The sequence below is a fragment of the Bufo gargarizans genome, chromosome 9 (genome assembly GCF_014858855.1).
Source record: "Bufo gargarizans isolate SCDJY-AF-19 chromosome 9, ASM1485885v1, whole genome shotgun sequence".
NCBI classification, from domain to species: domain Eukaryota; kingdom Metazoa; phylum Chordata; class Amphibia; order Anura; family Bufonidae; genus Bufo; species Bufo gargarizans.
The window spans coordinates 103,146,935-103,164,446 of NC_058088.1; the positions used below are offsets into that span (position 1 = coordinate 103,146,935).

The window sequence follows — 17,512 nt, forward strand, 5'->3', positions numbered from 1 at the left end:
CGGCGGCTCCATTCCTGAGCCGCCGCCATCAGCAGCGAGTGTCAGCTTTATGCTGACACTCTGCTGTAACCCCATAGATGCCGCGGTTGCGGCATCCATGGGGTTAATAGAGGGAGGGAGATCCCTCTCTCAACCATCGGGGCTGCCGCGCTGTGATGGCAGCGCCCAATGGTTGCCATGGCAACCGGACGCTTTGCAAAAGCGTCAGCTGTTGCCACCTACAGGGCATCTAATAGTATTATACTTTGCAATGCAAGAGCATTGCAAAGTATAGTACAGCCATCAGCCCCACTGGATCTTCATGATCCAAGAGGGACTTGATAAAAAAGAAAGTGAAAATAATAACAAATAAATAAAATACACATATTAGGTGTCACCGTGTCCGTAACGACCGTCTCTATAAATATATCACATGATAGACCCCGTCCGATAAACACCATAAAAAAAAAACGGTGCCAAAAAAGCTATTTTTGTCACCTTACATCACAAAAAAGTGCAACAGCAAGCGATAAAAAAGGCTTATGACCCCCAAAATAGTACCAATCAAACCGTAACCTCATCCCGCAAAAAATGATACCATATTTAAGACAATCGCCCCAAAAATAAAAAAGCTATGGCTCTAAAACATCATTTTTTTGGTTTCAGAAATGCTATTATTGTGTAAAACTTAAATAAATAAGAAAAAGTAGACCTATTCAGTATTGCCACGTCCGTAACGATCTGCTCTATAAAACTATCACATGACCTAACTCCTCAGATAAACGCTGTAAAAATAAATAAATGAAAACTGTTCCAAAACAGCCAATTTTTTGGTCACCTTGCCCCATAAAGTGTAATAATGAATGATTAAAAAATCCTATGTACTCAAAAATGGTACCAATAAAAAACTCAACACTTTCTGCAAAAAACTAGCCCCTGCACGGCAGAAAAATAAAAAACATATGGCGTTCAGAAAACCAATCCAGCAAAATCTGCCTTCCAAAAACCGGATGGCATTCCTTACCTTCTGCGCCCTGCTGTGTGCCCGTACAGCAGTTTACAACCACATATGGGGTGTTTCTGTAAACCGCAGGAATCAGGGTAATAAATATTGAGTTTTGTTTGGCTGTTAACCCTCAATGTGTTAAAGAAAAAAAATTATTAAAATGGAAAATAATGGGTTAACAAAGTTTGTAAAATCAGTTTTGAGTAACTTGAGAGGTGTAGTTTCTACAATGGGGTCATTTATGGGGGTATCCACTATATAGGCCCCACAAAGTGACTTCAGACCTGAACTGGTCCTTAAAAAGTGGGTTTTGGCAATTTTCTTAAAACTTTTAAGAATTGCTTCTAAACTTCTAAGCCTTCTACCGTGAAGTACAATGTGTCACGAGAAAACAATCTCAGAATGGCTTGGATAAGTATAAGGGTCCATTCACACGTCCGTTGTTTCTTTCCTGATCTGTTCCGTTTTTTGCTGAACAGATCTGGACCAGATCTGGACCCATTCATTTTCAATGGGTCCTGAAAAAAAATCAGACATTGTGCTGTCTGTTTTTTTTCAGGACCCATTGAAAATGAATGGGTCCAGATCTGGTCCAGATCTGTTCAGCAAAAAACGGAACAGATCAGGAAACAAACAACGGACGTGTGAATGGACCCTTAGTGTTCCAAAGCTATTACCACATAAAGTGACGCATGTCAGATTTGTAAATTTTGACCTGGACACTAGGGCATCAATGACCCTTGGACATGAAAGGGTTAAGCATGCATGGGATAGGCATAAGGCCTTCATATAAGATAGGGCCAGGGGCTATTCATAGTATTCAGTATATTGGGCAGACTAGATGGGCCAAATGGTTCTTATCTGCCGACACAGTCTATGTTTCTATGTTTGCACAATGCTCTTGAAAGGTGCCTGCGTTGCTTTTTTGTTGAAAGGGGTGGGGGTGGGGGGGCATGTCTCTCTGAGTCATGGCTTGTTGGGATATGGTCGCCCAGCTAATGCTGGGTGGACTTAGTGGTCGATATTTATTCATTATTGGTTTAATTATTTATTGGTGGTTTATTTATGGATTATTTATTAAATATATTTATTGGTTGATTGAACTTGGGTAACCCCGAATAAAGCAACACGGCCTATTTTATCCAACATTAAGTTGTGGTGTCTTATTAGGGCCCTTTCACACTTGCGTTGGCCGGTTCCGGCATAGAGTTCCGTTGTCGGGGCTCTATGCCGGAACAATCCTGATCAGGATTATCCTAATGCATTCCGAATGGAGAGAAATCCGTTCAGGATGCATCAGGATGTCTTCCGTTCCGGAACGGAACGTTTTTTGGCCGGAGAAAATACCGCAGCATGCAGTACTTTTTGCTCCGGCCAAAAATCCTGAACACTTGCCGCAAGGCCGGATCCGGAATGAATGCCCATTGAAAGGCATTGATCTGGATCCGGCCTTAAGCTAAACGTCGTTTCGGCGCATTGCCGGATACGACGTTTAGCTTTTTCTGAATGGTTACCATGGCTGCCGGGACGCTAAAGTCCTGGCAGCCATGGTAAAGTGTAGCGGGGAGCAGCATACTTACAGTCCGTGCGGCTCCCGGGGCGCTCCAGAGTGACGTCAGGGCGCCCCAGGCGCATGGATGACGTGATCGCATGTACACGTCATCCATGCGCCTGGGGCGCTCTGACGTCATTCTGGAGCGCCCCGGGAGCCGCACGGACTGTAAGTATGCCGCTCCCCCGCTCCTACTATGGCAACCAGGACTTTAATAGCGTCCTGGCTGCCATAGTAACACTGAAAGCATTTTGAAGACGGATCCGTCTTCAAATGCTTTCCGTACACTTGCGTTTTTCCGGATCCGGCGTGTACCTCCGGCAAGTGGAGGACACGCCGGATCCGGACAACGCAAGTGTGAAAGGGCCCTTAACAATTTAATTAAGTAGTTGTGTGATCTGTGTTTCCATGTGGGGCCCCCCCCAGAGCGTATAGCTTGGGGGACACATGGGGACACGATCACTTGGTCTGGTTTTATGGTTTTATTGTTTTGGTTGGTGGTGGTGTGTTTTTTCCGTTTTTTGTGTTTACAGGTCTTATCTGAGATGAAATCCGGTTCCAGCTGGTTTGGATTCCTCTTCTGCCCAGTGACAGCAGTCCATCAGCTGATTGGCGGAAGACTGCTGTGGCAGGAAGCCTGCGGGTTTAAAAGAAAGGACATCGCCGTTAGTGACCTGCAGTTTTAAGAAGACCTGGACCTGTGCCCCACCTTACTTCCCCTTTTTTAGTCGTGTTGCCCATTTGGGGGGATATGGTGGACTTAGTGGTCGATATGTATTCATTATTGGTTTAATTATTTATTGGTGGTTTATTTATGGATTATTTATTAAATATATTTATTGGTTGATTGAACTTCAGTAACCCCAAATAAAGCAACACGGCCTATTTTATCCGCTGACATTCTCCATCGTATGCATTTTTGCTGGGGATTGCCGTTAGCAATGGATCGCAAGCAGAGGAATTGCTCCCCCGGTTATAAACACGCCCCAGTGTTTGGGGTTTTGAGCATTTCCTCCCATTTAGGCCACTTCCTTTCCATAATTTTTCTTGATACGTTTAGAATGTGTCATTGCGTACTGCTGGTAGCATTCTGTTGCACCTGGTAGCCTGTGTCACATGGCCTGTTATAGGTGGTGCTCACAGCCTTATCATCTCTCCCACTGAGTGATCTCACTATGGAGGTATGTGGGAGTTTGGCTGTAAGTTGTATCTTAGCACCTCTCAGACCGTGTTCACACACGGTAGGTAGTCTAGTGGTAGGAACCCAGGCCACACTGCCATACCTTGATGGTGGTGCAAAAGGGCTCCGACGTGTTCCTGACTGGAATACATTGGCTAAAGTCTCAGTTCTTAACATCAGCTTCATGGATTCTCCAGTGTTGTCAGTTGCATATCATTATGGTGCACCTTTCGCAGTGATTTATACACATACATAATACAAACAATTGCAATCAGCATGAACAAGACAAATTACAGACCAGTACAGAAGGAGAGAGGATCCTGCCCATGAGGGCTTACAATCTACATGGTATGGAGGGAGGACACAGTAGGTGAGGTTAAAGCTGGTCATAGGGGTATAGCAGCAGCAGGGTCACTGTAGATTGTAGGCTTGGCTGAAGAGGTGAGTTTTCAGGTTTCTTTTGAAGGTTTCCACTGTTAGTGAGACTCTGATATGTTGGAATAGACAGTTCCAGAGTGTGGGGGATGCACGGGAGAAATCTTGGAGGTGATTGTGGAAAGAGGTGATAAGAGGAGAGAAGGAGGCCTTGCGAGGATCGGAGATTGCGTGTGGGGATGCACGGGAGAAATCTTGGAGGTGGTTATGGGAAGAGGTGACGAAAGGAGAGAGAGGTCTTGTCAGGATCGGAGGTTACATGTGGGGATAACTCTGGAAAGTAACTCAGAGATGTACGGAGGGGACAGGTTGTGGACGGCCCTGTATGTCATAATGCTTTGTACTGGATTCACTGGGCAGTGAGTAGCAGTGAAGGGTTTGGCAGAGTGGAGAGGCAGAAGAATAAAGGGGGGGAGAGGTAGATTAGTCAAGCAGCAGAATTGAGGATAGATTGGAGAGGTGCGAGGGCGCTAGATGGAAGGCCACAGAGGAGGATGTTACAGTACTCTAGGCAGGAGATGATGAGGGCATGTACATGCATTTTTGTAGTCTACTGGTTGAGGAATGCACACAGAGATATTTTTGAGTTGGAGGGCGGCAGGTTGTGGAAAGGGCTTGGATGTGCGGTTTGAAGTACAGGGCAGAATCAAAAATTACTCCAAGGCAGCGGACTTGGTTGACCAAGGACAGCATGCAGCCATTGACTATAAAAAGATAGGTCTGTTGGAGGGGGGGGGGGGGGTGAGTCAGATGAGAGAAAGATCATAAATTCTGTTTTATCCATGTTGCTTTGAAAGTGAGAGGAAAAAAAGGAGAGTATAGAAGATAGGCATTGTGGGATTCTGGATAGTAAGATGGTGATATCTGGACCAGAGAGATACATTTGCGTGTCATCAGCATAAAAGCGATACTGAAATACATGGGACTCTATGAGCTGTCCCAGGCCCAGGCCAAAAGTGTAGACTGAGAAGAGCGGGGGTCCTAGGGAAGAACCTGTAGGGAAGGACACCAACTGAGAGGGGATGAGACAAGGAAGTGGTGTGCGAGTGGGAGACACTAAATGTCTAACCAAGTTGGGTCATTATGGGTAGGGGCAATAACTTTCTTATTTGTCTTGCATGTGATTCATCTCTGGCAGAGGAGAAAGAAGCGGTTTGGGTATCTGTAATTTGATTGATTTTAAGTAGACCGTGAGGTCCGAAGCTTTCTTTAGATCAGATATCCTACTGCCGGTTACAGTTGACCAGAACCTCTGATATTCTCCAAACTTCTCCCTCAAAAAGTAGGGAAGAATGGAGAGTGGCGCAATTGGAGATAGCTTACCCGAGTTCATTAGCAAAACCTTGGTTTTACTACAATAGTGAATCATGTTACGGGTGAGGTCACTAAAAAGGGTTGACTTTCTCATAGAACAGGGTTTCACCCACAGGAGATGAAGAGCCTCCACCCCAATTAATGACCTCTCTATATCAGCAAATAACTTAAGTGTTATTAGGGTCGGCTAAAACTATCCATCTTTCTAAGTGTATGGTGTGGAGATAAGTCTGTAGGTCAGGGAGTGAGATTCCACCCTTCGTTGCCTTTCTTATAAGGAGAGAGTACGGCAATCAAGGTATTTTATTAGACCATAATAAGTTACTAAGAAGACCCCGAAAATCTGAAAAGAATTTATTGGATAATGTGATGGGCAGGCATCTCAAGGTGTATAAAATCTGAGGGAGGACATACTTGGACAATAGATTTTTTTCTTCCCAACCAGGACAAGTAAGGAAGTTTAACGGAATTCAAGAAATTCTTTATTTTAGTAAATAGGGAAGGGTAGTTCAGTTTAAAGAGCTTTGATGTGTCAGAAGGAATCATGATACCCAAGTGTTTAACTGCTTCTGTCAGCCATTGAAAGGGGGAGAGAGAGCTCAACTGTACTATACTCTCCCTGGGGACGGAAACATTTAGAATTTCAGATTTCTCAAAATTGACCTTGAAATTTGAGATTTCACCATAATCATCCAGTAACTTCATTACCTCCAACAGGGCTTCACTGGGATTTGTTATAAACAGCAAAAGGTCATCAGCGAAGACCGCCACCTTGTAAGTTTTATGTCCCACTTTAAAACACTTTATCGTCTCGGGTGACCTAATCTTGCTAAGGAATATTTCTAGGGCTAGAATAAAAAGCGTCTGAGAGAGAGGGCAGCCTTGTCTCGTGCCGTTTGTGATGTGGAACGAGGGGGAGAGGTATCCATTGGTTATTACTCTAGCAGTGGGATGCCCATAAAGGGAGAAAATGGCTGAAACTAAAGCAGGTGGGAAGCCAAAATGTAGTAATGCGCTTTCCATGAAGGTCCAGTTGACCCTGTCGAAAAGTTTTTTCGGCATCTGTGAGTAAAAGTATCAAAGGGATCTTGTATTTCTTTGCATAGTAAATGGCATGTATGACTCTGCTAACATTATGCTTTCCTTCCCTTCCCAAAGCCCACCTGCTCTTAATTAATTAAATGGGGTAAAAATTTGGCAATCCAATGACTAAGGATTTTGGCCCAAAGCTTAATATCTGCATTGAGAAGAGAAATGGGTCTGTAAATACTACAGTACATTTAGTGGGGTATTTTCCCTCCTTTGGGATGCCTGTTATGTGGGCCATTAGAGACTGTGGTGTAACAGGACTACCACGTAACAGGGAATTGCACAGGTCAGTAAGATGCGGAATTAAGGTCTTTGTAAAAAACATTGTAATAGATGGTAGGTAGGCCGTCGGGGCCTGGACATTTTCCAGAGAAGATGCTTGAAAGGATCTCTAGGACTTCCTTTTCGGGTATTGGAGACAATAACTGATTCTTTTCTGAATCTGAGAGCTGGGGTACATGTACAGAGGCTAAAAAAGAGTCCACCTTCTGTTAAAGGCGTGAGGGGTACCTTACTGGCAAATTGTATAAAGAGGAGTGGAAGCTGACAAATTCCTCTGCTATGGCAGGAGTTGTAGTAAGGCTGTGTCCCTGTCCAGATTTGATATGAGATCTGAATGCCTTTTCCCTTTGACCTCTTATTATTTGAGAAAGGAGTTTAGAGCCTCTATCTCCATGAACATAAAACCTGTACCTTACTACTCTGAGAGCCTTGGTTGACCTAATGTTCAGCAAGTCTTTTAGTTGAGTGCGTAATTTGACAATATCTGCGTACGTAGAGTCAGAAGGGGAGAGTTTATTAATGTTCTCTAAAGTGGAGATCTGGGAAATGAAAGAGTCTATCTTAATGGTTCTTTGTTTACAGATCCAAGCACCTAGTGCAATCAGTTCTCCCCTGACAAAAGCCTTGTGAGATTCCCATAATATAGGCTTATCTATTTGCGGGGAGACTGTAATTAGACCAATATTTGTGGATTTCACTCTTTCAAGGGCGTGATTCGAGATAAACATGTAATCCAGCCACTGGTAGGAACCATGTACCGCTGAGACATTCTTTTCTCTAGGATTCAGCAGTCTCCATACATCTGAGATTTGGTGTGCAGTCAGGACAGCTCTGAGTCTGCAAAGTTGTTTGGTAGAGTGTTTGGGGGTCACGGAAGGGGAATCCATGGGATGATATAGCACCAGATTAAAATCTCCACCCAAAATTAGTGTACGCTCTCTAAAGGAGTGCAAGGATTTTAAAATACCAACTAGCCAGGGAATTTGATTGGAATTGGGGGCATACACGTTAGCGAGAGTCACTTTGCTGCTGTAAAGCATTCCTTTTAAAAAGACATTATGGCCTTCTAAGTCAATGGATTGCGTAAGCATTTGGAATGGGACATTAGCGCTAATGCCAATGGATACCCCTCCTGAGGCCGAAGAATATGTGCTACGGGCCCATTTCAGGTATTGTTTAGGAAATAGGGTAAGGATACGGTTATGTCTGAAATGCGTTTCTTGGAGAAACAGCAGACTTGCCCTCTCTCTCCTAAGCATATGAAAGACCTGACTCCATTTTTTAGGTATATTCAAGCCATTGACATTTAAAGAAATCACTTTCAGTGGATCCATATTAAACAGAACCGTTTTCACAAGCTGACTAAAGTATTCTTATAGAGACAAAGACAGGTTACCCATATAAGCCACCTATATAAACTATAAAGATAATAACCATGTACAGGATTCTGCTGAGGAATACATGTACTACTGGGGGGGGGAGGAAACTTGTGCGATACACCCAGCCAGTGTGAACTCACACAGCACTCATACTATAAAGATGCTCCTGCCACTACCTGTAAGTGTCGGTGGCAGTTGGTGGTATCCACCAGTTTTCTCGTTGCGGCTGGAAGTGCATTTTGGGTTCCGGGTGGATAAAATCCCGAGGCAAAGCCTATATAATAAGGGTAAGACATCAAGTAAAGACCAGAAGAAAAAATGTAACCTGCAACGACAAATTAAGCAGTTATCGGTATACAACATAGGTAACTTACAGGTGAGATATATGGAGTTAGCCCAGAGAGATACGGCAAATCATCGCTGGGGTTCTGTTAAGCAGAACAACAAAACTTAAAGGGGTTGGCCACTGTATAAGTACTTTCCACTATATAGTGGGAGGTAGGGTAAAAAAGAGTTTCCTAATATACTTTATTAAAAAAATCCAAATTGTAATGTTTTTATAATGAGCCCCGCCCCCTCAGCCCCGCTCTGCGTGAAACCAGTTCGTCCATGCACGCGACATGGAGGAGCTTTAGAGAAAGCTCATCCAGGGCTTTATTCTAACTGCACATAAGCTGCTTTTCCTAATAAGAGCAGCGCATGCCCAGTCTGCCCCTGCCACTGGAGCGCTCCCTGCTCCGACTCTGTCTCTACAACCGGCCTATTCCTGTCAGAGTTCGGAGCGGGAAGAAAAGTAAGAGGGCGGACTGGGAACCTAAAGTGGTCCTGGAAAAAACGAAAAGTGGCCCCCATGTTGTAGGTGGGTCCAAATTGAGAGAAGGTGGGGCGACACGAGTAGGCAGGGCCAACAGAAGTAGGCGGGGCCAGCAATACCGTATAGTGCAGAACAAAACACCCCCCAACAGAACCAAATACCGTAGTGCAGCCTAAAATACTGCCTCAGCAGAACCAATACCATGTCACTCCCGCCACAGTATGAAACTGTATCATCGTCCTGGGGAGGGCAATACAGTTGTATTCAGAAGGGCACCTGTGGCAGTTGTTCAAGTGCCTGATGCTCCTACATTAAGGGCTCATTCACACAACCGTATCCTTTCTTGCAACCTGCAAATTGCGGATTGATCCGCAAACCATGGATACCGGCTGTGTGCGTTCTGCATTTGCAGATCGTATTGTCTTTCTGCTGTGTAGAAATGCCTAGTCTTGTCCGCAATTGCGGCCCCATTGAAATGAATCAGATCTTTATATACATGGCTTTTGACCCTGAGCAGGCGTTGAGCGGCCCCTTGGGCATTAGCCCACCGGTACATTTTCCTGTAGGATGTATGGCCAGTCCGCCCCTGTGGGGCCCCCATCAATCACAAGAACAGGGTACTGTCTCCCCCTGTCCGATTGGAGCAGAGAACATGCATGCGCTCTTCTGTTCCATTGACATGGGGCACTTATCTCCGTAAATTGTTGAATTCTGACAATTCCATGAATTTTTTGTGTAAAATAAATTATTTGGAGAGGTATTTGCAGTGTAGGGAATTGGATGAAACATAAAGAAGTATTTGGGTCGGTGAAGCAGCATCACTGTGAAGTACATATTCATCTGCTTTATTATTGTGAAGTCCCAGACTCTGTAACAGCTATGTAATGGCTTCGTTCTGAGAAACAGGAACAGGAAAAAGTCCGGAACCTAAAGTCGTGGCTGTCGTTTCCAGACGGCGCTGTTTGTTGTTACCCAGCACCAAAACAAAGGCGATCCCTGATTGGCAGAGAGGCCAGTAGTGCTGCCGCTGGGGATGGCGGGCAGGCGGCAGGTAGTAGCCTGGATCAGCAAGGCGGAATGGGAGCAGGTCCTGGAATATCTGTACAGCCGGGACTGCAAGCTCCAGCGGGACGCGCTGCACCAGATCTCCGCATGGAAGAGCAGGTCAGGCGGCAGCACATATAGCGGCATGTCCTCGACTCATTCACCGCCGTGTACCGTTCACACTGACGGCAGCCTATCGGCCGTGATGTGGAGTGTGTCAGGACCTGACCACACAGCCTTGCCGACATCAAGTCCCACACCAGTCGCCCTGCCGACAATCCATCCAGTCCCACAGCCGACAATCCATCCAGTCCCACACCAGTCGCCCTGCCGACAATCCATCCAGTCCCACACCAGTCGCCCTGCCGACAATCCATCCAGTCCCACACCAGTCGCCCTGCCGACAATCCATCCAGTCCCACACCAGTCGCCCTGCCGACAATCCATCCAGTCCCACACCAGTCGCCCTGCCGACAATCCATCCAGTCCCACACCAGTCGCCCTGCCGACAATCCATCCAGTCCCACACCAGTCGCCCTGCCGACAATCCATCCAGTCCCACACCAGTCGCCCTGCCGACAATCCATCCAGTCCCACACCAGTCGCCCTGCCGACAATCCATCCAGTCCCACACCAGTCGCCCTGCCGACAATCCATCCAGTCCCACACCAGTCGCCCTGCCGACAATCCATCCAGTCCCACACCAGTCGCCCTGCCGACAATCCATCCAGTCCCACACCAGTCGCCCTGCCGACAATCCATCCAGTCCCACACCAGTCGCCCTGCCGACAATCCATCCAGTCCCACACCAGTCGCCCTGCCGACAATCCATCCAGTCCCACACCAGTCGCCCTGCCGACAATCCATCCAGTCCCACACCAGTCGCCCTGCCGACAATCCATCCAGTCCCACACCAGTCGCCCTGCCGACAATCCATCCAGTCCCACACCAGTCGCCCTGCCGACAATCCATCCAGTCCCACACCAGTCGCCCTGCCGACGTCCAGTCCCACACCAGTCGCCCTGCCGACGTCCAGTCCCACACCAGTCGCCCTGCCGAGGTCCCGTCCCACGCCGGTGGGGCAGCCCTGCCGAGGTCCCGTCCCACGCCGGTGGGGCAGCCCTGCCGAGGTCCCGTCCGACGCCGGTGGGGCAGCCCTGCCGGCATCTAAGGAGCCTTTGAGCCCCTATCCCCGTATTGTAGTGACGGTTATACTATAGACGTCCTCAGGCTGCAGCTGGTGTTTTGATGTGCTCTTCTTTGATGACCTCAGCGATGGTTACATGTGCCATCAATGTGTGTAATCATTGACCCGCTTGTCACTGGGGTATTGATGACTGTCATCCCAAAGACTGGCATTTAGGCCATAAATATCTGACGGCTGCTCTGAGACTCCCACTTTTAAGGAGTAAAAGTCACGCCCGAAGCTGGGTTGAAGCAGGTTACCTATAGGCTGTTGGCTTGTTCTCCATTTTCCAGCTTTTTCTTTTGTAGCCTTTATCCAATATATTAGAAGATTTTAAAGTTTGCATCATGTGCATGAGGCCTTACTGGGACCTTGTATTGGTGGACACGTTGGGGGGGGGGGGGGATTGTTTTGTGGAAAACATTTGGCTGATTAGGCAGAGTTCTCACTTCAGTTTTTTTTATCAGTTATTTCCTATCAGTGATTGTTCGCCAAAACCAGTAGTGAAACCTCCACAGAGATCAGGTATAAAGATCTGCACCTGTTCTGTGTTTCTGACACACACCTGGTTTTGGCGCACAATCACTGATAGGAAATAACTGATCAAATTACTTGTGTGAACGCTGCCTTAAATTGCACTCAATAATAATAGAAGAAAACTTGCATGTTCTCCCCATATATGAAACTTACAAAAATAAAGACACTGGTTCTGTTTTGCTACCACATTCCATCTGTGCTGTAAAGAGGGGAAGTTGCCCCTTTCACATGGGCGAGAATTCAGCGCGGGTGCAATGTGTGAGGTGAACGCATTGCACCCCCACTGAATCCGGGCCCGTTCACTTCAATGGGGCCGTGCAGATGAGCGGTGATATTCACACATCACTTGTGCGTTGCGTGAAAATCGCAGCATGTTCTATATTCTGCATTTTTCCCGCAACGCAGGCCCCATAGGAGTGAATGGGGATGCGTGAAAATCGCAAGCGAGCGCGGATGCGGTGCGATTTTCACGCATGGTTGCTAGGTGATGATGGCAATGAGCAACCCCGGGCCCCATTAAAGTGTATTCACTGTATTATTTTCCCTTATAACATTGTTATAAAGGAAAATAATAGCATTCTTAATACAGAATGCTTACTAAAATGTGCCGCGAGGGGTTAAAAAATAATAATAATAATTAACTCACCTCATCCGCTTGTTCACGCAGCCGGCATCGTCTTCTTTCAGGACCTGCAAAAGGACCTCTGACAACGTAATTGCGCTCACCACGTGGTGACGTCAGTGCAGGTCCTGCTGAAACAAGATAGATGATCCGTCTATCCTCATCCAGCAGTACCTGCGCTGACGTCACCGCGCTCACACTTGTATCCGCTCATAATGGATCAGTTTGCATTATTCATAAAAAATAAAATAAAAAAAAGTGTAAGTCAAAACTGATCCGTTTTCAATTGCACCATATTGTGTCAGTGAAAAAACGGATCCGTCCCCATTGACTTACAATGTAAGTCAAGACGGATCCGTTTGGCTCCACATCGTCAGACGGTCACCAAAACGCTGCAAGCTGCCTTTTAGTGACAGTCTAAAAAACGCAACGGACACCAAACGCAGCCAAACTGATGCATTCTGAGCGGATCCTTATCCATTCAGAATGCATTGGGGCTGAACTGATCCGTTTTGGGCTGCTTGTGAGAACCCTGAAACGGATCTCGCAAGCGGACCCAGAAACGCCAGTGTGAAAGTAGCCTTAGCACACCCATGTGTATGGGGAGGTTGGAGAAGATGAACAGGTGGTATGACCATCTCGGTGTGTGCTCGGGTCATCTCTTAAACTGGTGGACTGTATATATGCGCAGCCGTTGTGCAGTGGATTTATGTGTGAGATATCCGCTTTGTATTGCAGGTATGGGAACAGCATGCCACTGGCTGTAGAGTGCACCGCTGATCTGGTGCGCTGCAAAATCCTGGATGTTAGCGGCGGCATGGGAGAACAAGAGCTGGAGTTACTTTATGGATTGGCACTGGTCAGGTCAGTAGTTACTACTGTATATCCCTTGCATAATGTGAGGATATTCGGAGCATACTTTACACTGTAGACCCTCAGTAGACACTTTCCACTTTTTGGCATGACATCAAACTACTCGGAAAGTGTTGCCACAGGAGAAAAAAAGCATCCTTATGTGATTCAGCATAAATGTCTGCTGTCGGCCGGCCCAAACCACAGCGTGCTGCAGTATTTGTTCATCCGAAACACCGCCAGATCCCATAATAGTCAGTGGGGATCCGGCAGTGAATGCCAGTATCTGACACAGCCTGCCAGATATCATGACGCAGATGTGAACATATCCTTGGGATGGGAAAAGAAAAACTGCTCATCAAAATAAGAAAGTATCTGACAAACCCGTTGATTAGCCGGATTAGTTGGCAGTTGGTATGTGGGGGGTACGGCCACACAGTCATTTGTGTCGATGAAGTTTTGGATGCCAAAATCAGGAATGGATCATAAAAGGAGAGAATGTATAAAGGACAGGTATAACTTATATATATATTTTTTTCTTTCTTTTAACTCGTTCGCTACCTGGTACGGCACTGGTGCGGTCTTTAAATATGGCGTCCAATGACGCATGCAGAGGATGCCATAGCCAGTGGGTCTCTGCTGTTTCAAACAGCAAAGGCCCACGGCTAGTGACCAGCAATAATGCAGATCGTGGACATCAAGCGTGATCATGGCATCTAAGCTTCCGGGTTAATAGTTGCATCCCCGTGAGGCGATAGGGCAGTGATGGTGAACCTTTTAGAGTTTGGGCACTCTAACGGCAACCGAAAACCCACTTATTTAATGACAAAGTGCCAACGCCGCAATTTAATCTGAATACTAGAGTCCAATATAGTATATCTTTCATGTACTTTATCATTAGCTAAAATATTGAACAGGCCCTGCGCTGATGAATGGCAGTAAAATTCTAAGTCATATTCCTAAATCATAGACTTTTTCAGGGAGCAGGTGCCCACAGAGAGGGCTCCGAGTGCCGCCTCTGGCACCCGTGCCATAGGTTCGCCACCACTGCGATAGGGGATGTCGGTAATTAATTCTAATAGGTTGGGTCTCTCTGAAGAGACCCAGCCTATTGGAGCTGCAATTCCTATGTTGCCCAGCAGGTGGCAGGCCAACATAAGAAATCAGCAATCCACATATTACTATACTCCTTTCTGGAGTATGTTAATATTCTAAAAAAGTAGCGGACATTGTAGCCTCCTAAAGGGGCTACAAAAAAAATGTAAAAAAAATATATAATCTAAATCATCCCACTTTCCTTAGAATAAAAAAAATAAATGCATAAATCATACAAAAACATCACTGCGTCTGAGAACACCTGTACTGTTAAAATATAAAAATATTTTTTCTTTTTTGAATCAAATCGTTTTTATTAAACCAATAAAGACAGAGGTTCACAGATCAATACAATGTCTTTTCTTACTTCGTCCATATCACGGACTCAGCGTACATTGGTATCAAGTCAGTACCGACACATTTATGAATCAAGTATCTGCATGTACAATATATCCATATATAAAACAATAGACACCAGGCATTATAAATGTCTAGACCCTCCCGCCACCTCCCCCATCCCAACACCCCCCCACCCCCCCACCCTTTAAACTAGTCTTGTATCAATCTGAGCCTATATAACCACATGGGTATGAGATAACCAATCACTCCACAGTTTGTCAAACTTTTGAGGACACCCTCTTTTCACATACACCCCTTTCTCTAATATCAACATATCATGCACCTTCCTCTCAAACTCCTCCAATGTAGGCGGACTTCCCTGGATCCATCTCATAGCCACCAGCTTCCTGGCCACATACAACAACCGTCCTACAGCCACCCTGACCGATTCATTCCCTCCAATCTCAGACACATAACCCAATACACATACCTTAGGGTCATTTTGAATAACTAACATCATTTTACTATTAATCATGCTCCTTACAGCATCCCAATATTTCCCAATCACCGGACAAGACCACAACATATGCATCAAATCCGCACCATCTTCCATACATTTCGGACATCTATCATCAGGTCTTACACCCACTTTTTTTAGGAATACCGGTGTTTTGTACACTCTATGTATGATAAATAATTGGGACAATTTACCCTGTTCACTCAAGGACACCCTGGGGACACCTTCCAGTATATCCTCCCACTCATCCTTAGACATAACGCCCAAGTCTGCCTCCCATTTCTTCATTCTCGAGAGCGGAAACCCCTCCAAGAATTTACCAAGTAAAAGAGCGTATACCTGTGATATCAGCCCTCTCTTCCCTCCCCCTGTCAGAAGGACAAGCTTATGAACTGCCTCCATTTGGGCTATCACACATCCTTTCCGCAGCGTGACCTCAAGAGCATGCCGCACCTGAAGATATTTATAAAACCATCCCTTAGAGATATCAAATTCCTGCTGCAGAGTCTTAAATGATTTACATATCTTGCCCTCAATTAACTGGCCAATTCTCATCACTCCCTGAGCTTCCCAACCTCCAAGTCCAGACAAGTTAAGAAATTCAGGCAATAGATGATTATTCCTAATAGGGGAGAGCTCACTGATTCCACCCACACCTCTCAATTGCTTCACCCTTGCCCAAATCTTTTTCATGAGTTCGATAAGAGGAATTTTCCCCCTCTCAACATGCATACCTGATCCTTCCAGAATACCCATGAGGTCCCTACTACCCAACCAATGCTGCAAAATCTCTCCAGTCATATCCGGCACCTGGAAACTAATCCATCCCTTGAAATGCTGACACTGGGAAGCCAAAAAATAAATCAATGCATTAGGAACAGCCAGGCCTCCTTCAGACTTAGCGTACTGCAATGTTTCCAATTTAATCCTAGCCTGACCGTACTTCCAGATAAGATCCCTAAAAATAGAGTGAATTTTCTTAAATCTATCCAGGGGGATCCATACGGGAGCATTATTCAGTATGTAGAGCAGCTGAGGCATCATAACCATTTTTAACAGGTTCACTCTACCCACCACAGAGAGAAAGAGCCTACACCATGACCTCACCTTAAGCCTGAAAGTAGCCAACAACGGGGACAGATTGAGGACCTCAAAATCCGAAATTCTAGGTGTTATAAACAGTCCCAAGTATTTAAATTTATCCACCCAGGGAACCAAACTATCTGCTTGTCTACCTGACAGGGCCTGCCCATCAATTGGCATCAGAGAGGATTTTTGCCAATTTATCCGAAGGCCAGAAAAGCCACCAAATCTATCAATCAATGCCATGGCCGCATCCAGGGATGCCCCAGTATCACCCATAAAAAGCAGAGTGTCGTCTGCGTACATAGCCACTTTGTTGTGTAGCCCACCATATTTAAATCCCAGTATATTCGGTGATAGACGAATATGTGCCGCCAGCGGCTCTATTGCAAGAGCAAATAATAAGGGCGACAAAGGGCATCCCTGCCTGGTGCCTCTGGTCAGGGCGAAACGGTCCGACAACCCTCCATTGGCTCTAATTCTCGCCTTGGGACTAGAATACAGGACCTTAACCCACCGGATGAACCGCTCTCCAAAGCCCATGCTTCTCAAGACCCCCCACAAGTAACTCCACTCCACACTATCAAATGCCTTGGCGGCGTCGAGAGCCAGCAAAGCCCTATCTCCACTATTATCTGCCGGGATACTCAGACTAGTGTACAACCTACGGAGATTAATAGCTGTCGATTTCCCAGGCATAAACCCCGTCTGGTCCGGATGTACAATAGTCAGAATCACCTTAGACAACCTGTTCGCCAACACCTTCGCCAGGAGCTTAACATCAGCCGTGAGAAGCGAGATTGGCCTGTAGGAATCCGGAATTTTAGGATCCTTCCCAGGTTTAGGTATAACCACAATTATAGCTTCCTGCATCGAATGTGGTAGCGAACCTGCCTCTAATGAGTGCTCAAGCACCTTAAGTAATTCAGGAAGTAGTATCCCCTGCAACCTTTTATACACCTCTACTGGGAGTCCATCGGCTCCAGGCGCCTTACCGTTCGCCATATCCCCAAGCGCGGCTTCCAGCTCCTCAAGTGTAATTGGCTCCTCCAACCGTTCCCTATCCTCTGACAGCTCCGTCAACTGTGCCTCCCTTAGAAAATCATTCAGTGCCTCTTCAGAACTAAAACCAGTGGAAGCATAAAGAGATACATAAAAACTTTTTAGGACATCTAAAATTCCTTCAGTGTCCTGCCAACTGTTCCCC

The 17,512-nt window shown here is 46.0% G+C and overlaps 1 protein-coding gene across 1 annotated transcript in view; it reads left to right on the plus strand.

Annotated features, from left to right (window-relative positions):
• Window positions 1–10,040: 10,040 nt before the first annotated feature.
• LAS1L (LAS1 like ribosome biogenesis factor) overlaps window positions 10,041–17,512 on the plus strand; it is a 47,960-nt gene continuing 40,488 nt past the window's right edge. The window contains exons 1-2 of the mRNA XM_044268671.1: window positions 10,041–10,194; window positions 13,158–13,283. Coding sequence (XP_044124606.1) covers window positions 10,064–10,194; window positions 13,158–13,283 — 257 coding nt within the window. The 5' untranslated portion in view covers window positions 10,041–10,063. The remainder of the gene's footprint in view (window positions 10,195–13,157; window positions 13,284–17,512) is intronic.